The 25,560-nt window shown below is 39.2% G+C and overlaps 1 protein-coding gene across 3 annotated transcripts in view; it reads right to left on the bottom strand.

Annotated features, from left to right (window-relative positions):
• THRAP3 (thyroid hormone receptor associated protein 3) overlaps positions 1-25,560 on the bottom strand; it is a 64,090-nt gene that overhangs the window by 13,388 nt on the left and 25,142 nt on the right. Inside the window, exons 3-6 of one of the 3 annotated variants that reach the window (XM_044998062.1) lie at positions 20,600-20,691; positions 7,753-7,914; positions 3,156-4,061; positions 471-1,211 (exon numbers count right to left, since the gene is read on the bottom strand). In XM_044998062.1, coding sequence (XP_044853997.1) covers positions 471-1,211; positions 3,156-4,061; positions 7,753-7,889 — 1,784 coding nt within the window. In that variant the 5' untranslated portion in view covers positions 7,890-7,914; positions 20,600-20,691. Of the gene's footprint in view, positions 1-470; positions 1,212-3,155; positions 4,062-7,752; positions 7,915-14,558; positions 14,752-20,599; positions 20,692-25,560 lie in introns of those variants that run through there. The other 2 variants (XM_044998063.1, XM_044998064.1) reach the window with 2 other exon arrangements.

Below are 25,560 nucleotides of genomic sequence, written 5' to 3'. Positions count from 1 at the left end.
GAAGAGGAACAAAGTGCCCTACAAACATACATTTTTTAAGCTGTAATGCTGACATTGCAACATTCTGAGTAGCTCTGGACAGTGGGGAGCAGAATTTGATTACTGTTGAACACGGAATGGTGTGGTTTGAATGAAGGACTGGGATTCAGAAACTCCCAAGTTATAAACTGGTCTCTTTGCACTGACTTCCTTTGTAGCTGAAGGACAGTCACTTAACCTTTATGCTTCACTTTCTCCATCTGCAAAATGGGGATAACATGATTCACCTTCCACACAGGAGACTCATATTGGTGCGTTAACATTTAGAGATGCATATGCTCTCTGTGACAAATGACGTGCTGGTAGCCGATTGTACAATATTGTTTATTTAACCTGCCTACGTTTTAGAAAGATCCACAAGGGGTTTGGGGGAAGGGGGGAATAGGCTACTGAAGCCACTACCTAGATTTAACTTAAAGGCAAATCCTTACCGTGCAAGATCTTCATCAAAGGAATCCATTCGGACATTGACCTGGGCCTCCCGGGTAATGGAAAAGGAGGATTTGCCAGTGGCTAAACCATCTCCTCTGGTTCCCGGCTTTTCCCGACTCTCAGAGGCCTTTCTTAGAGGTGGTGAAGTACTTTTTTCCTGACTTGCTTTGTAAGCGGTCACTCTAAAATTCTTTTCGGGAACAAACCCCCTGTGACCAGCTTCTGCTCTCTTGGATGCTAGCTTGTCTTCCTTTTTAGATCTTTCAGAATAGGGATCCTCCTCCATTTCCTCAGCTTTCCTTTGCTTCTCCTTTGCAGATGGTAAGAACACTACGCCTTCCCATTTACCTGGCCTATCCTCATCCTGATTTTTGCTGGAGGTTGCTACCACTTTAGACATGAATTTGGGCTCATCATCAAACTCCGAATCCTTTCGGCCCTTGGCCTTGTCTTTCTTATCCTGCTCATCCATCTCCTCTTTGCCATAATGACCTTCCTTGTGGAACTCAGCCATCTTCAGCTTCTCAAAGTCATCCCGAAACTTATAGCGTTTAGGAGACTGGCTGCTGCGATAAGGCTTTTCAGGGTCAGTTTTGGAGGTGTACAGGTCTGATTTCGTCTTGCCATCTGCTAAACCCAACTCAGAGAAGCCTCCCTTCTCTTTCATTTTTTCCTTTTCAACATTTGTTAGTTTCTGTTCCTTGTCTTTCCCATTCTCAGTCTTCTGTTCTTCCAAATACCTATTTAAAAAACAAACACACACATACACACACACACACACATTTAAGCAATTCTCTTATTGAAGTATAGACAAGAGTCTTTAATTCCTAAAATTCAAAGCAAGCAAACAAGTCTTAAAAATGACAAGACTTAAAAACATACAGAAGGCTCTCTCTGGTCCCTAATAAATAAGGTAAAATGTAAAGCAGACTACCCAAATTTTTACTTTAGAAGACATGAATAAGGTCTTAATATATTCAGCAAACGTGCTGGAAGATGGGTATGCAAAACGGATGATGTGAGGTTCAAGAGCAAAGTGGAACAGCAAAAGCTCTTTTTGAGCAAATAAAAAGAGAACCAACTTACCTATATTTTCTAAGGAAAATATTAAGGTCTTACCCAATCTGTTTAGTCACTTACAAACCTGGTTCAGAAGAATTAACACATCAAAACTTTCAACTTGGACTGTTCTGCTTTAAACAACACACTGGAAATAAATGCCTCAAAAGCTACGTCACATTTTGGATGCAAGTTTCCTAGGAAAGCTAAACATTTCATATACTGTAAACACAAATAAAAGCAAAAAAAAAAAGGTTAATGGGAAAAATATTTCTTCTCTTGGGAGAACAGACAGACACTTTATTCTAGTACTGGGAATGACAATCCCCCAAACCAATTTGAAGTTTAAAAGTATGCTGGTGAAAGATTATCAGCACATATTTCAATGGGATAGTGGTGGGTTAAGTCTAAAGCACCTCAACACACTATTTTAAAAGTCAAGAGTGGAATAAGACCTAGTTCTGCTAATACACCGCTACCTCGATATAACGCCACCCGATATAACACAAATTTGGATATAACGCGGTAAAGCAGTGCTCGGGGTGGGTGGGGCTGCGCACTTCGGTGGATCAACGTAAGTTCAATATAACACGGTTTCACCTATAATGCGGTAAGATTTTTTGGCTCCCAAGGACAGTGTTATATCGAGGTAGAGGTGTATCATCAGAGATCTTTGATAATTAATAGAATTTGCCCCAAATAATCTTAAATTAACAGAGAGAAATGAAAATGATTAAGGAGCATTTGAGAACACAACAGTACCTTTCGAGTGAGGAAGTCCTTTAAAATTAAATTAATTAGAGGGACACTTGTCAGGGGTTTGGGGTTGCTGACTGGACCAGACTAGAAAGATACTCCTGTACTGAAGATCTTTTTTTTCCTGATTGCAATCATACATAAAATTTACCCCAATGCATTTGCACCATGGCTCTCACAGTGCTTGTATTGGTTTGTTTCTATTAGGATATGCAGTAAGTTGTGTGTTTAAGTTTTTTAAACAAACTTTTCCCTTTGCAAACTTATAATATTTGCTGGAGTCCAAGAGCCACAAGCCTATTAACTTGGAGATAGATTTCAAGAAGGAATCAATATTTTGTCTGTTAAACTTGACAGTGCCCAAAAGCAAGCAAACAAGCCTGCTGCAAGTGAAGGTTTTAGTTGCATCTGCACCTCTTCCCCCAAAATCAGCAAGTCTGGCATCAGTACCACCAACTGAATTTTTAATGCTCTAATGTCCATTTAAAATTAGGAAATGCCCCAAAATAAGTAATTAACCATAAGTGAGCTAGGGAATATACAACCACAAATATATATAAATTATATGCAGTGATTCAGGAATGTGACAATTTTTAGATTAATTTAAAAAAAATCAAATTACTGGAAAAACTCCTTGAGCACTTAAAAAATTTATTAAAATAACCTTCAAGTTCAAAAGTGAATTCTGGGGTATCTATGTAATCTTTACAACACTAACAAAGTTAAGGTGTTAAGAAAACAAAACTAGAGAACTACTTCCTATAATGCAGAATAAGGCCTACCGCTCTACCAGAGTTACACACACCTCCCCAATTCCCCCCCAGTACCTGGCATGTGAACTGAACACAAAGGAAAAATGCACCACTTGCCTCTTTGAAAAGGCTGCCCCACCAGGAGCTGCTGCTTCCTCCTTCTGCGAGGCACCATAAATTGAACTGATTGCCGTGGGACTTTTACACACAGGACTCTTCCTAGTTGGGCTCAATCCTGATGAACCATGGTCAAACGGACCCTGATGTGAGCCTGTCTGAAATGAGGCACTGCTTTGTAAAACAGACCCCAGCTGTGAGGGGTTTGACAGTGGAGGACTGGGCTTCTGCAATGGACTTGGCCGAGGAGAACGGCGCCTCACCACAACAGACTGGAGAGGACTTTTTAGCGCAGGACTGCGCTCTCTTGGGCTAAGCTCAGGCACGGCAGACACTCTTGACACTGAACTTGTGCTGTAAGTGGTCATGTCTTGCCATGGCTTTGACCCCTCAGACACCTTGACATCTTGAGCAGCTCCTCCTGAAAATGGCTGATCCTTCGAATCATCACCTTGATTATCTCCCGCAGCCTGTGATGCCCGCGTGTCCTTGGAAGAGGATTTTTTTTCCTTTATGGACCTACGCTTGGAAGACTCAACTCGGCTGTGGTTCGAGGAAGACCGGGAAGATGAAGACCTTCTTGACCTATCAGAAGATGACTTATCAGAGTTTCTAGAATGGCTTCTTGATCTTGGTGATGGAGATCTTCTCTTTGGCGATCGAGAGCGGGAACGCCCCCTACGAGGGCTGTAGGCTTGGCGATAATTTTGCCAATTTGACCTGTAATTTCCATAGCCTCCTCGGTTATATTGGCCCCATGGATAAAATCCTCGGTTCCGCCCACGGAAATAATATGGTCTCCTGTACCCTCTGTTATGACCTCTGAAATCCCGGCTCTGATACACTCTTGGGTGGTTCCTTTCTCTGTTGTGAGACGGAGAATATGATCTTGAACGGGACCTAGAACTGAAAAAGAAAACACAGTATTTGGAAACCTCTTTCCCTCAATGCAGCCTTCTAGTTGAAAAAGAGTTTTAAATGTTATTTTACTGGTTTTGTGTAGGGTTCACAGCCCCTTAAGTAATTTTTCCTTTTCTCCCAGTGAACACTGTTGCCCCATCCACACACAATCCCTGGCAGTAATTTCATGACATCTGAACTACAGCTGGACAGGAGACCAACCTCCTTAGAATCATGGCTGAGACCATGATAGGGATACATTTGTTCTGACTGTCCTCGGACTAATATGGCTGGTACCCACCTTCAGAAATCCAAGTGTCATGTCTCTCAAGTGTCCAGTTTTCACAGTCCAAAGAGTGCCAAGGGTATTTCTAATCCTTGGTCTCCTGCATGGCGGGAATGCATTTCTACCCCATAAGGCCAGCACTATCTCGTGTAACAGACTGAATTCTCCCTTCTTTGCAGCCCCAAATATCTCATATGCTTTTAATTTTAAACAGGATTTCAAGAGGAAAAACCTTTCCTTGCCAGAGAAATTAAATGAACTTCAACACTTGTAAGTGAAAATGGTAGCACTGAAGAGAAAAACCAATGACTGACTTCTCTATATTTCTAATCTCAAACCATACAGGAATTGCTGCTGTTCTTAATCTTGATCTCCATCAAGTAAAATAAAGATAGAGCATCAAGAAAAGACTGCCTAAGGCATTTAATGTATCCCTAGCCTGATGCCACATGATGGCACTGTTTATCAACATGTCAGCTTGCTTTACAAAGGGTAGATATGAGCATGCAGGTTATTAGTGGAAGAAGGAAGAGAACGGAATTTAGGACTGAATGGGAGTGTTCATATCTGGGGTTACAGATTTAAAGAACACAACATTTCAGGGGATATGTAAATGCTGATCAGAGCTGGAGAAGTACAAGGTGTTTTTCCAATATAATTGGATTTCGCTTAGTTTTATCAAGTATTTAAACAACTGAAGTAGTTGCAGTTTTAAAAGTAGCATCATGGCTCAGGATTAATCAGGTTAATGTACTTAATGAATATTGGACAACTGCAAAGTTGTACTGACAGGGAAGGGTATGAGCAACTATGTTCTTGTAAAATATGAAGGAAACTCCAACACTACACAGGGTTAAAAATCCCTGCAGCAAATCTCACTCATTGTTTATGATGATGCATATTTACTGCAAACATTAAAACACTTTTCTTACTGTATTAATAAAGTTCCAGTTATCTAAAGAGTTGACTAACTCTGGCAGTAACAGTATTTAGATATCTTATCCTGACGGGCATCAACTTCTACATCTCTCTCTCCAAAATATTAGTAACTGTACACAACACTGCCACTGAAATGTCTAAAGCTTAAAATCAAATCTCACTTTTTAATTGAGTTAAAATGAGGTTCTCTTTTGTCCAATTATCAAATACACAAATATTTAACAGGCAACGGCTTATGTTACAGCACTAGTAACATCTGGTATGAATCTGCGTTAATATAAAATTGCTTAATCGTCTGCTAATAGAATTTGTGCTCCTTTATTCAAAACAAGAAAACAATGCAACTTACCTTAGATACTTTCTCATTCGAAAACAGTATCAACACAAGAAAGAAGGAAAGGCACATGCAGATGCAGGCAGTGAAAATGACCTGATTAAGAGAAGTGCTCAGAAAGCACTAAGCAGAATTCACATGCTCCTGTCCCCAGGCGCCTACTGCATTTGTTACCAATTACTAGTGAGGGACCTGTTGCATGCTGCTTCCAAAATCCATTCTGTCATTTTATTGAGGCATGGAACATGAAAATCTCACTCCAAAATCTGCAGAGACCGTTTACAAGAAATCATTTAAAAAGGATGCAGTATGCAAAATACAATAAACATGTGCCAGAAGTGAATTATTTTTGAAGTCTTTTGCACTGCATGGCTAGCCAGTTAATTTAATATACATTGTTCTAAAGTTCTGGCAATTCCACCCTTTTTACAACAGTCAAAAACAGCAACATACTTGATCCTACAAACAAAAGTTAAGTACACAAGACTAACCAGAAGCAAACATGGGGAAAGAGCATGGAATACAAGTCAAACCACCAAAGGACATGGAAAGCAAAATGATGTCCCCAATTTTTTTTCCTAAACACAGATACATTTTCTAGTCTCTTCTCCCTAAGATATCGCACTACACCTACCTCAGTGAGTATGCGAAAGCCTTGCAAGAAGAGGACTTGTCTATATTAACCCTCTCCATTCCAATTCTCTTTTACCAATTTATTAACAACATCCAAGTTGTTTCAGCAGCAACACAAGACAAGAGAGATTTGCCCTGTTCGATTTAATGCATCTGGATTCCATAGTTACTTCAATGCTGGCCAGATGCTCTAAACCTATACTGCACCTTTTCTAATACTTCAGCTTCCCTGCAAAAGAACTCTGTTCCACTTGAGTCTCCATCTCTGCTTTGGTTTTGTCCTGGCCTTCTCGTCTTTCCAATTGTATTTTTATTATATTTCTGCATCTTAAAAAAAATCCCTTTTAATTATTAACAGTTGCATATGTTTACAAGCCTAGCAATGTTTAGAATCTTCATGATGCATTTCAGATTCATGAAAAGGCAGATGGACACCATAACAGCTAGCCCAAATGGAATAGAGGGTTTTTTTTGTTTTGTTTTTTAAAGTGAAGATCATTACCAAATGGTGGTGGCCTTGTAAGATATAAAAGCCTTAACTAGTCATATAGGATACTGGGTGATGGAAATCCACGCTTTCCTTTTACTTAGTCTTAAACTGGCCCAGTCAGAAGTAATTCAGAGATGCAGCAACTATCATGCACAATGAAGATTTCTCACCATAGATCTCAACTAATTTACATGATCGGCCCATAGTTACCACTGCAGAATTCAGTTACTGACTCCCCTCCTGATGGAACACCCCCCAACCTCCACCTTTCCCGTCAGAGGCTTAGACTGAGACTCTAGGAGGGGACCCTCCTGAACTCAACGCTAAGAAATGCATGACTTTTCCTAAAGATCGTTTTTAAAGCTGTTATCAATAAAGTTTCGGGGGGTAGGTGGGGGAAGAGAACAGAGAAGCTAATAAATGAAAAGAAGAAGCACATTTCGCTGTGGAAATCTCTCAGAACTGACAAATGGGAAAGACAACTGACAAGAAATGATGCCAAAAATGTCAACACACTCTGATTTCAGCCCCTTAAATCATCAAAGTGAATAATTTACAAAAAATTTAATCAAGAACAACTTAGGTCTGTTAAGAGGTTTAAAATGAAGCCTTAGGTGAGATGTTATCTACTGCATAAGAAAGTAAAGTTTATCCTTTCCTCCATTTAGTCTGGGTCAACATTCCTTCACTAACAGCACAGCATTCTGAGGAGCTACATCTACTTATATAACATACATATGGGAATATTCCATTAAAATGATCAGCGATTATTAAAGAGTGCAGAAGAACGCAAGACACACGTGTGTTGTAGGACACCCTATCAATAGCATATTGCAAGACAGAACAGAGAGCAAACAAAATCAGTAACCCAAGAGACAGAACACTTAAGCTACTCTAGAATCTAACAAAAGGGTTTTCACAGGAGGGCTTTGTTAGTGCAGCCACCATCTGAGCAGGATAGAGGAAGAAAAAAACTCTTTGAAGTAAAAGGATGCAATCAAGCCGCATGCATTACCTGAGCCTGCGTTTTCTTGATCGCGAGACAGAACGGGAGCGGGAACGGGATTTTGAGAAGGACCGGGAGCGTGATCTCGATCCAGATCTTGAGCGAGACGAGCGGGATCCAGATTTTGATTTGTTAGTTTTCGACATCTTTGAAAGCTCCCTTCAGTTACACCTGTTGATATGGGGGAAGGAAAACAGAAAACATGTAAGTGAATAGTTCTGACTGTTTGGTTGGCTTCTCTCTCTGGCAGTTTTGATAGTTTCAGAGACTCATACAGTTGCTGCTGAATCATAAAACCTTTTAATTCCTCTTTGCAAAAAGAAAAACTCTGGAGTGCAAATTTTTTTTAAAAGAAGCAGTTTAGCACAGAAACAGGAAGCAGAAGGAGGCCTCTGTGCTTTTTTAAGCATCCTTTTGCTCCAGATAAGTGAGTTAATCTCACCTGTCATTACCAATAATGATGGTGCCTGTATAAAAAAAAGTGAATTAACTCAGATTTTCCATAAAGCTTTCTTCTGCTTTACATTTTCAAAAGGAAAAGTTAATTTCACTCCTTTAGATGTAGATCTATTAAACCATGAAGTGAAGTTCTAGACATCTTACAAGCCCCACTGCTCCAAGTGTGGTTCATGCAGTGCTACAATCAGTTACAAGAGTACACCACTGACTGATGAGTACTGCCACAGCTAAAATAATTCGTAAGTCCTTCTCAGTATTCACCCAGTGTTTCAAATACTGACAATAAAGACGAATATCCCAAAGCATTAAATGACTTGAGAGAACCACTAGATTATATAGAAACTTAATTAAAAAAGTGAATTTACCTGTGCTAGTTTCAGGAATATACCCAAGAAAAGCCAAACCAACCTCTTTGAAAGAGACCTTAATGCCTACACTTTGAAACAATTGTGTAGTCACATGCCACTATCCAATCCCTACCAGACACACAACTCTTGAGGAAGGAACCAATAATGAAGAGCCATTGGAAAACAACATGTTGATGTAAAACTTGTCGGGTATTCTCGTTGTGGTTTTCCAATGGCTCTTCATCATTGGCTCCTCCCTCAAGAGTTGGATAAAATATAGCTAACAGATATAAAACATCATAGATTAGGAGAGTAATTTCAGGAAGTTTATTAAACATTTGGAACAAATAAACCAAGTAAAATTCAGATGTGATATTTTGTATTTAATACTGATTAACTATTCTTCTTTATTAGTATACAATTAAGTCACAAAGTCTTGGTATACATTTTTCAGGGCCCAGATGTCGATCTTAAAAAGTCTAATCATGAAGGTTATAAATGCCCTCCCTTGGTAACTCCTTTCCAAAAAGTACTAGAAACAATTCTAACATACCACAGTCAGGGTCACAAAAGCTCTATTGTCATTTCTACCTAATAGCTCCAAAGCAACAGTAAGTCTGATTCCTCACTTTGTTCAGCATAAAGCTTTAGAACTCAAGTTCTATAGTGCTGCAAAGAATATACCAACTTTCAATTCCTACTGGCTTCAACAAACTTTCCCACTCAAAGTGAAAATGCTCCTGCCTCTGAATTACTGGAGGAAAGTGCTGTTCCTCCAATCCTCTGGGTAAACTCTCTTTATTCTTCCTTCTACTCCATTCATTCCAAGACAGCACTTACTGGGGTGAAACAAGGGTTAAATGCTAATGTTTTTGGATTTCTAAGGGGTCTTCACTGGCCACGTTAACACGCTACTGGAGCAGCGCTTTAACGTGGCTTGCGTAGCCCCGGCCTAGTGCTGGGAGAGAGCTCTCCCAGAGCTCAAAAACCCCCCACCTCCGCAAGTGGAATAGCTCCCAGCGCTGGTGCACTGTCTACACTGGTACTTTACAGCACTGAAACTTGCAGCGCTCAGGGGGGTGTTTTTTCACACCCCTGAGCGAGAAAGTTGCAGAGCTGTAAAATGCCAGTGTAGACAAGCCCTAAGCATTCTACATTAGTGCTTGGCATAAAGCAGTTAAGTTTTACCTCCAAATGGCAGAGCAAAACTGAAAAGAACCAATGCTCCCAGTTTCAGCAAGAAAGCTAGATGGTATGCAATTAATCAAGCCCTAAACTTCACTGAATAATAGAGCCAGCACCAAATTATTTAGCATGTAACACAACATTGATTGTCAGCTGGTGAAACGCAGACCCCATTAAGAATCAGAACTTTAATGGGAGCATGATTGGAAAATGGTACCAAAATGGGATATGTAATGCAACTTCTGCCTGAAAAGCGAGTAGAAATTTTGGATCGGTTTCAACACAAACTCCTGCCTCTTCAGTTTTCCTCAATTCTTTTCCTACTTGCCTCCCACACCCTACTTTAGAATTCTGAAGTATTAAGAGGTTTTAGCGCAGGGGGCCTAAGAGAACAGACAAGCAAGAAAGAACCAGTTAGGTTTCTGGGGAAACACTGGAAAATATTTGCATTCATAAAACAGGTCTGACAACATTTTCTCCATGATATCTTGTTTGCCATTCAAATAAATACATATCAGGAAATTCCCTATATCAGGAATCAGCTGTTCCCTCCACCTCCACCCCCTAACAACTTTTTCCAGATGCAAACTTTGTTTGGATCATGCAATTTATCTAAAGTTGCCACAGCAAGACAGACAACTCAAATTATAACTAGAAAAGTGAATGTGGGTTTGTGTTTGAGTTTTACTAACATGGAGTACTGTATCTTTTGGGGACAGATGATAGACACAAGACATTTTAAGAGCATGAAAAGGGCAGGAAAAAGGAAACCTCTTGTCTCCAGCAGAAGGAGCACCCATGTCCAGTCTAATGGTTAGAACAAGAGACTTGGGGCTTGGCTACACTTGAAAGTTGCAGCGCTGGGAGTTACAGCGCTGGTCATGCAGCTGTGCAGGAACAGCGCTGGTGTGTGGCCACACTCACAGCTACCAGCGCTGGTGTGTGGCCACATTTGCAGCATTTACAGCGCTGTTGGGAGTGCTGCATTATGGGCAGCTATCCCAGCATTCAAGTGGCAACAACGTGCTTTTCAAAAGAGGGGGATGGAGGGTGGTGTACTGTGACAGGGAGCGGGGAAGATAGAGAGAGTGGATTTTTGGAGCCAACACTGTGTGTTAGCTTCCTGGATTGAAAAATCACAAAATGTTCGCGAACCCTTAGTCTTAACTCTTAATTGAAAACAGCCTGCCTCCAACACGGACTCCCTGCTGTTTCACTCACTCCCTGTGGTATACTGTGACAGGGAGTGGGGAAGAGAGAGAGAGTGGATTTTTGGAGCCAACACTGTGTGTTAGCTTCCTGGATTGAAAAATCACAAAATGTTCGCGAACCCTTAGTCTTAATTGCAAACAGCCTGCATCCAACACTGTTTCTCTGTCAAGCAAACATTCACTCCCTGCCTCTCATTTGATCGTTCACAGCCAGGTACAGATAGCTCCTGTTTGCTGTGATCAGTGTTTGTTTTTTTAGATAAACAGTTCAACAGAGCTCCGATCGGAGTTCACAACAAAACAAAGAGAGGCTGCATAACAAAACAAAGAGTAATTTAGTTAAAAGCATTCTGGGATATCTCCTTATTCCCTGGAGGCCAATAAAAGCGCTGGTGTGTGTCCATACTTGATGAGCAGCGCTGGATCACCAGCGCTGCAATCGCTACACCCCAACCTGACCAGGTGTACAGCCAGTGCTGCAGCCAGGGAGTTGCAGCGCTGGATGTGCCTTGCAGGTGTGGACGGTTACTAACTGCAGCGCTGGAAAGCCTCTACCAGCGCTGCAACTTGCAAGTGTAGCCAAGCCCTAAAAGTGTGATGGAAAGCCCATGAAGTCAACAGAAAGATTCCCACTGACTCCAGTGGGCCTAGATCAACCCCATAAATCCAGATTTCTTGACTTCTCATGTAATCTTAGATTCTTTTTGTGACTAAATGATCTGTTCTCCTAATTTCCTCTGCCTCAGGGAGATTACATAATTCAATGGACTGTTGTAAATATTAGTGCCAAATTCTATCTTCTGATATCTGCGATTCAGACCTCCTGGTTCCAATGGGAAATGCATGTGCATATTCCAGGGTAAAAAATGGCTCAATGTTTGCAAAATGCGTTGTAACTACTTACTGCTGACTTTTTAAAAAATTCTTTACATTGCATCTTCATTTGTCTAGAGTAACAGCAGGGATACAAAACACTACAGTTATAACTAGAAAGATTTTGCATTTTGAAAAAGTCGTTTTGCCTTTCCTGACATGTTCATTTCAAACAGAGGTCAGCTTTAAACAATAAGCTTTTCTGTCCATTTTGGAAAGTGACAGATGCAGACAGCACATCTAGAAATATACATACCAGAAAAGTATTTACAGTTAGACTGCTTGAGATACAGGGATGGAAAATATTGGTAAAGTAAATATGCCTCTTAAGAGATACAAGGAACAGATTATAGGATCAATTTCCTCAGGCAAAACCTCTCATGGACAGTGGCAGCTGTCTCCATAATTTCAAAATAAAAAGTAATATAATCATTTGGAATTTCTTTATAAGTGTTACCAGTTAAATTTTAAGATGATCTCTTTCTAAAATCTGTGTTGGCCCATAGATATTCAAGTTGGATCTCAGGACAGGCTGGCATCACCTGCTTACTTCATTTATGGTAAAAACATATGGAAATAATGGTAGCGTAACCTGATCTTGTCAGAGGAAAAGCTCCCTACCATACTTCATAAATTGCTTTAGCTATAAAATATGAGAGCACAATATGCCAATCCTTAATTATGATAATGGATAATTGTATTACTTAAAATTTATGCATGCAGTCTTTTTTACAAATGTATTTATTCAGCTGCCACCAATAAGTTATATATGTGTTTACACTTGTGAAGAAATTTTTGTCCCTCAAATCATGTTAAAACATTAACCAACTAGAAAAAAACAAACTCACCGGGTTATTTAATATTCTGTTTTAAATTACCCAACGCCCCATACATCAGTCACATACAAAACCTAGCTCTAAACCCTCATTAACTTGGGACATGAAAATCTGTGTTTTGGAAGACACGGAAAATCACAGCACTACACAACTAGATTATGTTGACTCAGTAAGATTATAGCTTCCATCCAGAACATTTCCTAAAAAAATGCAATCAAATACCTGCCTCTCAAGGTCACCAAATAGATATCTTATGCATTAATGGATGTATTTCCAATTAAGGAGTCAATCTCTCTGTTACACTGCTCTACTGTGATATGTTGTCAGTGCTCATAGTATTCAGTAATAGGTTTTCATTGCTGAAAGCCATCTGAAAAGTTTTATAAATCCTTATTCCTTGGCCTGTGTTTAACTATTTTTAGTAAGTTTCACATGCACATTTATTTATTTTCAGTAATTTTCTCCATAATCATCTGAACTAGCAATGTTTGATGTCACTGAGTTTATCCACAGATCCTTAGAACAAGACAAGCCACACCATAGAAGTAGACTATTACTGCATGGTACTTAAATAGGGTTGTTAATACCAAAGTACTGTACTTACTAATCAGTACTTGGTTTCGGTTTAAAATATAACCAACAGCACAATCCAAAGGCTCTTTCATACATGGTGTTTATGCAGAAAATATTAAAATGAACAGGAGTGGTGAGGAAAAAAGAAACCAAAGGTTCTTAACCCTGAAACTAAAATTCTGAAAGAGAAACCTCTAGGGTTATGTGCCTTCTAGCAGATGTTTATGCAGCTTTAAAGATGTTTTGTTAAAAATTTATGTTATGAAAACAGATTTTACTCAGTGCTATAAACGAACATAAAACTAGACTGAAAAGTATTTTGCCAAGGCTAAAAAGAAAAAATACCAAAAAGCTATTAACGAAAGGACAACCATTACATGCCATTAAGCATGCAAGAACTGAGCCTTCTACAAAAATATCCAAATATTTCAGTCTCCTTCCCATCTATCGTTAGCAGCCAGTTACACATTCATTACAGCTGCTGCAAGAAAAATTCACAATTTGCAGAATTGGCTTTTGTGTCTTTGAACCTACTTTTGCTTTGAAAACTCACAACACAAAAACAAAGCCCAGGTGAAGGAACCTGTTTATAATCTTGAGACTCCCTGAAAAATATGCTCTTCTTAGGCAAATTGAACAAAGATTAATAGCAGCTTTGGGATGTACCTGAGTTCTTTCTTTTTGCCCTAGGGTGGCAAAGGACAATAATACCAGGACTTTACAGCATATGCAGACCGATGTTACTAGGCAATTGCCTCTTCCTGGAAGGACTAACAAGTTATGATTTGTTTATTTTTATAGTTCAATGGCTCTAAATCATTCCAATCAAAAAACAAACATGGAGAGTGTATTTTTTTCAAACTGACTATTCAATTGGGTGTTTGGAAAACAAATATTTAGTCATAATTCTTTCAGTCTTAATTATTTTTATTATACCACAGCAAGAAGAATGTATATTGCAGCAAGTAATGTGAGATAAAACAGAAGAGCAAGGCAGACAGACTCCTCTCACCTCACTATGGTAACATTGCATTTGTAACCTTGGAACAGCTCAACCTAGAGTTCTGTCCTAAAGGAGTTAAATGATTTGTTTACCAAGATTGCCTCTGATCTTTATAGTACAAAAATCCTAAGAATATAAATAGTTCCCTCTCTCCATTTCTTGTAGAAACTTGAAATAAATTCACAGATGCTTGACGGAGGCAACGTTTTGAAGGAATTTATTTACCGTGACACAGGACTCCTGAAGATTACTCTGGTTCTAATGGAAAGGTTACCTGTAAATGGAAGAGAGGGATTAACTAGGAAAGAGGCCCTGGCTGCACACTTACCTTATTGTTTGGACTTCTTGATTGGATGGGGGGGAATCCACGTAAAGGAAACATATGCACAATGCCTGACACGGCTGATAGAGGAAAGCAGCTCTGGAAGTGGGTAGAAAATGAAAACGTGCCTGGCCCTGCGAGTGGGGAGTGCAGCAGAAGCCTGTTGCACGTTGCACAGAGAGCTATGGAGGCTCCTCTTTAGCAATGAGTCTGCAAGAGGTCACATTTCCTTCCTGCTTTCAGTCCTGACGACACTTCAACCTCCACCCCCTTTCACATTTAAAGGGCCAGGATTGTTTTCCTCCATTGCAAAGTAGGTCTCATCTGGCAGCAGAAAAAAAGCTTTGGTGATCCTGCCTGATCTGTTGCAGAGAGCAAAGCTGGAGCACAACTTGTGTGTGCACTTGGAACTGTTTTCACACAGAGGGAGCCAGTTTGATAGACAATTTTCAACCAAAGCTGCTGGTTTTGTCTGGAAACCAGGCTGCAACCTTGTGTTAAAGCTGTTAAGTGTTGAAAGAATCTTCCCAAATGCTGGTTTAAGTGCAGTGGGTCTCAAACTTTTTTTTAATGGTGACCCCTTTCACATTGCAAGCCTCTAAGTGCGACCCTCCTAATAAATTAAACACTTTAATATTTTTAACACCATTATAAATGCTGGAGGCAAGCAGGGTTTGGGGTGGAGGTTGACAGCTCTCGACTCCCCATGTAATGACCTCGCGACCCCCTGAAGGGTCCCGACCTCCAGTTTGAGAACCCCTGGTTTAGTGAGTCTGATATCTAGGAACAGGATACTGTCTAAAGCTATCTTTCAGAGTCAAACTTTAAGGCAGTTCTACTGATGGATTGTAACTATTTCAATAGGAGAGAACAAATAGGAGCAGAGGCTTTACATCAACATGCTGGGCAGCTTCAACAATCCACAGCCCAGTTAAAATATTAATGAGTTAAAATACTGCCACACTGTGGAAATCTTAAAACAGATCTATTAAAATACAATTATATATCATGAACTTTTTGACATTTCATTTCTGATTACATAATCATTGCTGATTATTGTAGGAAGATGTTTGGTACAGGGACCTTGGCTTACTGGTTTCTAAAGTACCATACACACTTAAGGTGCTGTATGAACAGCAACCACCATTAAATCAACTTGGAATATAAACTGCTGCGTCTTTTTAGAGTTAGTTTAGTAAATTCATTCATATTTCAGTGGTTTAAAACATAACAGTTTCTTCCACAGTGAAGATACAAAACAATGAATCTGACACTGCTAAAAGAATCAGAATAATTAGCCAACAGGAACTAGCCAGCTTATTGGTCTAGTTGGGTCATAAGTACTTCACATTCTCAAAGTACTTAAGTATTAGTAGCATCATGTTCTGTTATACTATGTGGTATTTGATCCCGTTGATCACAGAACGCCACTGTTCCACCTTAGAGATGTAGCAGGAGTTAACGGAAATATGCTCAGATGAACATAAATATGTGGACATCAGCTTGCTCTACCTCAAACGCAGTCAGCACCATCTACAATGCACTGTGATAGCTGCACAAGGTCAGCAACTAGGTGAAGAGCAGCTGAAGCTAAACCTGGGCAAAATGGATCAGATACTGGTGGAGAAAGGAAGAACTCCAAAGAACTAGCTGCTATCACCAACATATCGCTCGCCTTGATGGAATCTAGCCTCTGATCAAGATGGTCCACAGCCACTGGATCCTCAATGCTTCAAAAGGAGAACATTTCTTAAACTACATCATGTACTTGTTGACAAATTTGACCATCTTGTAGTTTGCATATTTCTATAGCATCTACAGTTGTTAGACCTCAATAAGATGTGCTCACTCCAAGTTAACTATACTTCTCAAGTGTAAAAACATGTGTCTGAAAAGAGTTAGGAATTTTTAGTAATTTTGGCTAAATATTCTGTAGCAAGGTTAAGGGTGTTAAACATCTGAAACCAGAGTTCTTTTAGCCACAAGCCAAGAACCCTTATAAATCAAGCAGATGCAATGCAGATTCCCCATCACATCTATCCATTTGGTCTCCACCTTAACTGCAGAAACTAAGATTATACAGGCTACTAGAAGCCTTTGATTGCTCTGTCACCTGAATAAGGAATGAAGTCAGTTTTTTCTTCTGATGGTTACTGAGTCATGGTTTTAAAGGTGAAACACTGATGCTGTATTTTTTTTAATACAAACATTCTGATAAAGATGGCTGAGAAATTCCACACTAGAAGGCCAGGGCTCAAACAAAAATGCAGCATGGTCAAGTTCTGGCAGTGCCTCCCTGCACAAGGTGTTCTCTCTTTCAGCTAGTGGCACAGGGAAAATGAGAAGTTCCTAATTGAGAGATGATGCATTTCCAGTAGCATAATTTTAAAATCAAGTAATCTTGCTAAAAACTAGATAGCATTGCTAAATTAACAAAACGGCTGTGATTTCCTGATTTTAAGGTACACTTCACAGAAAAGGTGCCCCCCTCTAAATTACCACAGATTACAAGTAAAGAAAACCCCCAGAAACAAGCCATTTAACTATCTTTTTTAGAACTTCAAGTAAAAATTTTATTCTATGTAGGAATTGCACTGCTTTGTCTTTTTTTGCAGCCTAAACAGCAGAAGTTCCTTGAATCTGGTCAAAATATTATTTGCTTGACTTGTTGAAAAGAATTCTCTCTCTCTCTCCTGTCAGGCAAACAATTTGAACTAGATACTTCCTGCATAAATGGAAAATAAAATAAGGACATATTTATGGACTTACCCAGGGGCCAAGTGAGAGTGGAGTTGCAGTATCTCCAACAATCATTCCTTTTGGGTTCCGTGTAAATGCTTGCAAGCAGCAGCACTTAGAAGGAAATATTTCAGATATGTCTTTGCAGCACTGAGTTCAGGATAATCAATCCAGCCTTACTTAGTCACTGGCTTTCTAGCGACTAACATGAAGCTTAGGTTGAGTTCAATTACTGCATCTGATTCATCTATTTTCATATTAAGACACTTCTGCAAATAATTGAAAGCAAAACGTGTACAGCTACCATATCAAAGCAATAGTGTGTGTATACACACAAAAAGTGGGTAAAATGCATTTAAATTAACTTGTATTTAGGCAAGGTTATTTTACCTTTTTGTTCTGTGTAGTCCTTGCTATTCTGCAGAAGATATGAAAAAACCATCAGCTAAAGCCTGCTTTTCACTGGGTGCTGTGAATACCACTAAACTAAAGGTAACGCAATATCATCTTTTTTGAAAATCCTGAGCTGCATCCAGGAATTCTCTGTACTGTGAAATTCCTATGGCAATAATCTGCTGTTGGAACAAACTTTCTTTTCAAACTCTCTCCTGCTAAGGGTTTATATGGAAATGTAAGTTAGAGTCTTCCAGAACTATGGAAATTTCACTTGGTGCTCAGAACTGGAGTTGACTCTCAGAATTTGGCTTCTCAGATAAGTAGTAAAACACCATCGCACTTGCTTTTGTCTCCATTCTAGCAGCAAAGTTCTACATATCAAGCTTAACTTCATTTCACACATTAACCAAAAGAGCACACTGGGGGCTCTTGCTTCCACAAGAAATATATTTGGAGAGCATGCAAACATAAGATGGTCACAGTGCTGTGTGCAGGTCTAGTAGTATTTTTACTGACATTGCAAAGGATCCTGAAGCACTAAAAACTATATACATTTGGTAGAGCGCCACTAAAATGCTGCTACCTCAGAGATGGAAGGAAGACAAGCAGAGCTCTGAAGGGTACACAAGAGTGAAACAGGGACAAATTTTGGCCAAGAGCTATGAAACATAGCCTTGTTCTCACAAAAATGCCACAGGGACTTGAACACCCATGAAGAAGAGGCAGCAAAACTTGTTTTCTAAGGGGCTTGCCCCAGTGTTGCCCTCCACCACATAGTTAAGTGAATGAAACTCAGTTAATCTATCATGGAAGGATGAAGGCCAGAGTCAATCCTACTGTGATTTGAACACGAGGTCTCAAGGTTACTGCAGAGGAAAAGCTGTGGGCAGCTGTCTGCAAAGCACAGGTAGCTATTTTCTGTACTTTATTAAAAACTAGAACAAAATTAGGGTAGCCATCTGCTAAAAAATAGCTAATTTGGGAAAGGTTAAACATGCTATTTTAATAATAATGATGAAAATAATACTAAGTATTTCTATATATTTCAAAGTGCTTTACAATGGAGGACAAGGGTTAATATTCCCATTTTACAGATTAAAGATGGAGGCAGAGAGAAGTCATGGAAATTTCCTAAGGCTATAACAGACAGTGAATGTCAGATCCAAAAACAGAACACAGGGGGTCCTGACTCCCAGTGTGTACTTGCCTCAGTCCCTCCACCTATGTAAGAAACAGAGAGAACAATACCCTCCCTTATCAAATTTTTATCATGACTAGTCAAAAAATTATCCTTTGATATACAAGCTGCACTGTATTGAAAACCACCTGCTTTTACTGTGTGCAGGTGACAGAATTAACCTTTCTGAGCAATGAAGACATTGGAACAAGTCAAACTGGATGTGTGGCAAAACATTACTTAAAAGCACAGTATTAGCTATTGTGTCTGAAATGCCTTATGCCCATTAATTGGGAACATTTTCCTTAGGTTTGGAGGCTCTGTTTCACATTTTGTAATGTAATCAGGGATTTTATTTCCTTTGGTGTCTCAGCTCACAAATAAGACCCTTTGTCTGCAGGACACCATGGCATTCAAACTAAAAAAAATGGAAGGGGAGCTTCAGTTGAGCTACTAATCAGGACTTGTTGGCACAGAAGGCAGAGAACTGGTGTTGCAATATGTACACACTGTAAGGGAGGTTAATATTTTACAAGTGTCGAACTTTGGGACTGAACTCAAACAGCTGAAGATTTTTTTCAGTGCAAAAAGCAAATCCTTCTTTACACTGAATCCTTTAAAAGCTTTGTGGTTCAGACATCCCCACTCATTGTACCTATTCTTTCCCCCCCTAACTTGAGTTTGTGGTTGAACTATCTTGATCCCCTTCCTTGCTAAGAGGTATCCATTTTAATGGCACAAACATTGCTCTTTCACAAAATTCATAGCTCATGACAGAGCAGGTTAGTACAATTAAACAAACAGCAACTAGTTTTTCTCCATGATCCTCAATCTAAAAGAAAAGCAAGTTGTTGGTAGGAGTAAACACTTCAAAACTAATTAAGCCCTGCTGTGGTTTAATACCATTTTAAAGATTTTTGGCATTAAAAAAAAAAAAAAAGACTTTCCCCAGCTTTTATTCTCCATGTGGTTCAATCTGACCTCATCTATGGACAGTTTCCAGTAACCCAGTGAATTTTCCACTGTCAAGAAGTTATCACTGCTATGCACTCCCATTAGTTGCCAGTGTTTTAGACTAATTATTCCAAAAACCCTTTTCACCTAATTTATAGGTTTTTGTATTCTGCTTTTCAAAGAGCAACCACTTCAAGTAAATTTTAAGATATGAAGCATTAACACAATAACTGCCAGGATTCTATAAGGGGAAAAAAAGATTACATGCTACTCTGACCCAAGTTTATGACAATGCCCAAATAAGGCCCACGGAAGGGAAAACATGGACTCTAACCCAGCAAATATTGATGGGTTTTAAGTACTCAAACAAGCATTAAAAACATTTATGAAAAAAAGATTTTAGGTATCTGTTCTTTCTGGGACATTTAAGGTCATTCTGCAGAATGGGTTCAGACCTTGTAAAGCAGTAGCAAATAAGACCGGAAGTACAAAATCAGCAGAGTACACTCCCAATCCAGGAACTAGAGGAGTTGTAGAATTTCCTTTTTATACTGATTAAGAGAATACAGGTTCAAAGGTATTACATATTGCCTTGCTTGCACAGCAACAATGCTGGTGAGCAAAACAAATTCCATTTACGGAGTCAGCGCTTAAACTGTGAGGCAGCAATGCTAAAACTATAAAGCCCTGCTGCTATAGGGTATAGTCCAAGTCTCAAAGAGAGGCACTCCCCCGCTCCCCCCTTAGAGATGTTAGGTCTTAATTTTGTAATAAAACTTACCTGGTTGCTGGAACACGCACTCACACCTTCCACCCCTCAACAGTAACCTGTCCCTGTTTCAGCTTCTCCAATTATGAAATCAGGAAACAATTCTGCACAAAAAAAACACTGTGTTGAAGCAGCTGTATATTTAAGCTATACACCATTGGCTTTATTTTAAGGCAAGAGGTTTTATACACAAAACTGTGGGCTTTATCATCAGCTTAAACCTGGGAATTGGTCACCTTCTGAGAAAGGAATTTGGAAAGTCAATCCATTTACCTTCCCCCATTCACTATTTTTTCTCTTTTCTAATCCCAAACTCCAAGCTAACAACTGTCAGCGATCAAGTAATCACTTCTACCACACTTCCCCCCACAAGACAGTGCAAGCAAGGACAGCTGAATTCTGGCACCTACTGTAGATACACCATCCCTTTCTAGACCAATGTTCATATTTTGTCTTCAAACAGAATTGTAACTTGGTCTGCATTAACAGAGTGCTCAAACTGTGCTACAAACTTGCTTGGGCTGAGGAAGAAGTCTGCTGCGTGGTTCTGCCCAGCACAGTGAAGTATGGGATTTCTAAAATCCTTGTTCACACTGAAACACCAAACTGAGCTGGTTACAACAGTGTGTGAAAAGGCTTGTAACTAGCATGGTTTGTGCCTCAGGAGGAACTGTGGCACTCCCAGTTGCTACCCTATAGCCTAAGGAGTGGCCATCCAACATCACTACAAACAGATCACTGCTTCAGGCATAAAAAATGGTGGCAATTATATCCAGGGCACCACTTTCAGACTCTTGCTATTTTCACCACAAAATAAAATTAATATTGGATTTAAACTAAAGCAGGTGGACAGAGTATTATGTACTAATTAATAGAGATTTCATATGCAATGTTTATAAAGAGCCTTAAAGATAAAGCACACTATATGCACTAAGCATTAACAAATGGGGAAAAGAGCCAGCCTGACTCTGCACTTCTCAAATCTCTCCAGGTGTGCTGTAAAGGGGACATGTATCTCCTGGGAAGGGAAAAAACAGGATGCACCACACGTGATCACTACCACAGCCATACTAATCCATGGAGTGGCACAAACAGTTATTGTACCTGTAACTTTAGAATGCCTTGGGGATTTATTCTCTTTACTTTAAGTCTTATGTCCAATATAAAGACAAATTACAAGATACAAAGGAACAACATTAAGGTTATAAAGGGAGAAAAAAATTCAGAGGCACAAGCATTATTTTGGGACAAAATTTTATATTAGCTATTTATTTCACAATGAAATAAGGTCTTTTGACTAGAGGACGAAACATTTTTGCCAGTGACATCTCTGACACAGATACATCCATTCCTTCCCCACTGAATTAAGGCCCCATTCTGCCCTCAGTTGAATGGGTGTAACTAGAGTTAGAACTGAGTCCTAAGTCTAAATTGAAAATATGCTAAAACTTTCTTTACCTAAGGTTTTTGCTGGCATCAGTGCAACAAGACAGATTAAGTTGTGATGGCCCATGTTGAACATTTTGTCTGGGGACCAAGTCTGTTAAGGATTTACATAGCAATGGAGATTTTTCAACAACAAGCTATGCATTTTAATGAATTTATTTAGAGTAAAGACTCATAGGTTCAAAGCAGCAAGAAAAACTCACCAAGACAGTCATCTGTCCAGGAAATATTAATAACTAATACTGCATTTTATAGTAACTTCCACATAAGACACTTACAGTGTTTTACAATCTACTAATAAATTAAACCTCAACTTCACTGTAAGGATGTTATTCCAATTCTAACTCTGGATAAACTGAAGCACAGAGGTGAATTGGCTTGCCTAAAGGCCAGTAGCAAATCCGTGGTTGAGCTGAGTATGAAACCTAAATCTCCTGACATCCAGTTCTGTGCATTACCCTCCAGATAAGGCTTTCTTCCTGCTCCAGTCTACGTTTAGCTATGGACATTAAAGCAACCCCTGGTGTGTATAACTTCCACTACAAGAGGAAATGCAGATCTGAACTATTCATTTGCAGCCTGATCTGAAATGAATGTCCACTGGCACCACCTGTTCAGAAAAACCAACTCAGCTGATAGCTAGTGGTGAAGTCACACATTTGCTTACTACTTAAAAACAGACCAGCAGAGAATCTCAGATTTCTGAGAGAAAAATACAAAAGCAACTGCAGACTGTGAATGTCACCAAGTCCCTGGCAGGCTGAAGGAGGGCTCCTCGGTACCATTTGCCAGCTGCACAAACCAAACATGTGCTGTGTGACTGTATAACTAAAAATAACACTGTTTAGCAGCTCATCTTATTTAAGTTCACAAGTAGCTGGTGGTTTCAGGTTTAGCACCACTTCTGTCATTTAGTCATCAAATGCAGATGAACTTTCCAGTACTGTTAATCAGCATAGCACGTGGCCCAGTTTAGGCTCAAAAGTAGTTAAGGCTACTAAAGTTAAAGGAAGCTATTTCCTGTTTCCCGATTCTTTTGTTTATTCATCCTTAAGTTCTGTTCTTGGATGTGGCTAGGATGTACCTGGAGACAGCTGAACATAGACAAAGTTCACATCTTTATTCTTACAATTTCTGTGAGGGCTGGGGAGGGATTCCATACAGTTGCTATGTTTGACCTTTCATTGGCAACAACAGTTGTCATTGTCATACCTCTAGATTAATCTATTTACTGAAATGCTGGCACTTAGTTGCTACAGTGCAAAGTTAGGGATAGACTTTTCTATCAGACTTTCCCAAGTTCTGAGGTGCCCCTGGAAGAGTACAGACAGTATATAAATTAGGATGGGTAGGCTTTTAACACCATATTACAGTGTGGGAGCACAACTGGTTTCATTTTCCATGCCTGCATGACATAACTTCTTAATCTGAACCTGTATTTTGTATTTGCTACTTAAACCTGCGCATATAGCCAGGATTGTTATTCTGTATTGTTCTCTAAATTATTGTGCGTTTTACAGCAACCTGTACCTCCAATCAGGCATACCATGGGAGTCTGATATTTCCCCTTCTGGATCATTACCAGTGTTATCACCAAGGAAACCATGGGACTGATTGCCAAAGGCACTGCCTGAAGCTGTATTACATTTCTACATTTCCATGACTACGGATTGACAAATTAACTCTCCAGACCAAAAAAACCCCCACTACTTTCCCCACGAGCATTTATTTCACAGTATATGACAGTTCAAAACTCATTTCATTGTTAACCTATGCTGGTTTTCCTTTTATTCCTGTTAGCGATCAGAGGACCAGGAGCATGTAATTCTCTTAACGTTAAAGGGAAACCACAAGCCAAGAGACATAGTTCCTTACTTTATACGTTCATGTCAGCGTAACATTCCTGTAGAAGGCCCATCTATTTAAATATGAATACATTAAGGCTTAATGGCTGAATCATGTTTTCAGGTTTCATTACATAATTCCGTATAAAGGGTTGCAATTTTCAGAAAAATGAGACTAACAGTAAATGTAAATGGCTCTTCAAAGATGACCATTTGCACAAGTAAATCAGATCAAAGATTCCGACAGACTCATTTAAACAAGGACCAATAGTGGAAGTGTCTCATTTTTTCTGAGTATGCAACTGAAATCAAATTCAGAACCCTCTCTACCCCCCTCCTTTTTTTTTTTTTTTTTTAAGTCAACTATTCACCACTAGGTTCCACTTACTTTACTGAATGAACAATCTCAAAGATTTCCTTTGGGTCTAGGGCTATTATCAATGTTTTGTCAATCCTCTGAGAAAACTCATAATCATGAGATTTCTAAACACACAATTAATTCCATTATTTTTATTGTGATCTGTTTTGACTCGATGGAAGACAGGGAAATTTGTCTTATGCTCTATGAAAAATAAGCTCTCTGAGAATTTGCTGCCTTTCATAATCTTAATAGAGGAAAAATTCACTCATATTAGATCCGTTTTCTCCTTTTACTATAAAAACCCTTTTCTATTTTTATAGCTTATTCCCCAGCACACTGATCTCATAAATATCTTTTTGTACTGATCTTTTATGTATTCCAAACATATTTTTCTTTCAACTAAAAAGCTCCAATTAATTTAATTCTTATTATTTAATATTGCTTTTTATCTTCAGAGTAGTTTATCATAAGCATTAATCCAACACATCCAGGAAGTAAGCAAGCTTTATTATTCCCCATTTTACAGATAGGGAAAGTGAGGCAGAGAGGTAATGCACTCAAGACTGAGGTACTGAAGCTGAGATTACAGATCAGAGGTTTTATATTCCAGCCCATTTCTAAGAATGTTTTCATGTGCCAAGACATGGGTCAGAATAAGAACATTTCTAAAGTTTACATGTAGTGCGTTTTTCTAGAACCGTTTCCTTTTTTTTTTCCTTGTGGCCTCTATTAGATTATTTCTCGGGATTCCCTCCCCTGCCAATTCCATGTTTGGAATATCTTTCAAGGAATCTATAATTATTACTTTAACACATGTGAAAGGATTGAAACAGAAAAGAATCCCTACATATCCAGGCAAATTCTGTAGACACTATCATAGCTGAAAACTCTTAGCCTGCTAGATGACAATCAAGAATCCTATAGAGAACTTCCTTATCACAGATCACCACACGTTTCCAAGCCTGGCAAGCAAAAGCACAGCATACTGGTCTCTACCAAAAGAAACACTTCATTTGTCTTTGTATTTGTCTGTAAAGCATCTACCATAAAGCTAGGAACATTTAGTAATCAATGGAATTTAAAAAAAAAAGCAAAAAAACCCAAAACCTTACTTACATGTACACTTTAATGTTTAAATGGCCACAAAATGAGACAGAACCAATTGGGCTCAGCATTCTCAGAGACCAGGTAAACGAATAATGCTTTGTAAAGTTTCTGTAGGAAGATGCGTTTAGTTGGGGAAAGAAAAATTAATTTTTACCTGCTCCCAATCTGGCCAGTTCTGTTTTATTACCAAGTTAGCCAATAACAAAAAAACATGT

This window comes from Mauremys mutica, chromosome 23, assembly GCF_020497125.1.
Source record: "Mauremys mutica isolate MM-2020 ecotype Southern chromosome 23, ASM2049712v1, whole genome shotgun sequence".
Taxonomy (NCBI): Eukaryota; Metazoa; Chordata; order Testudines; family Geoemydidae; genus Mauremys; species Mauremys mutica.
The sequence above is the reverse complement of the archived record's forward strand: the minus strand, read 5'-3'. Positions and strand labels throughout refer to the sequence as shown.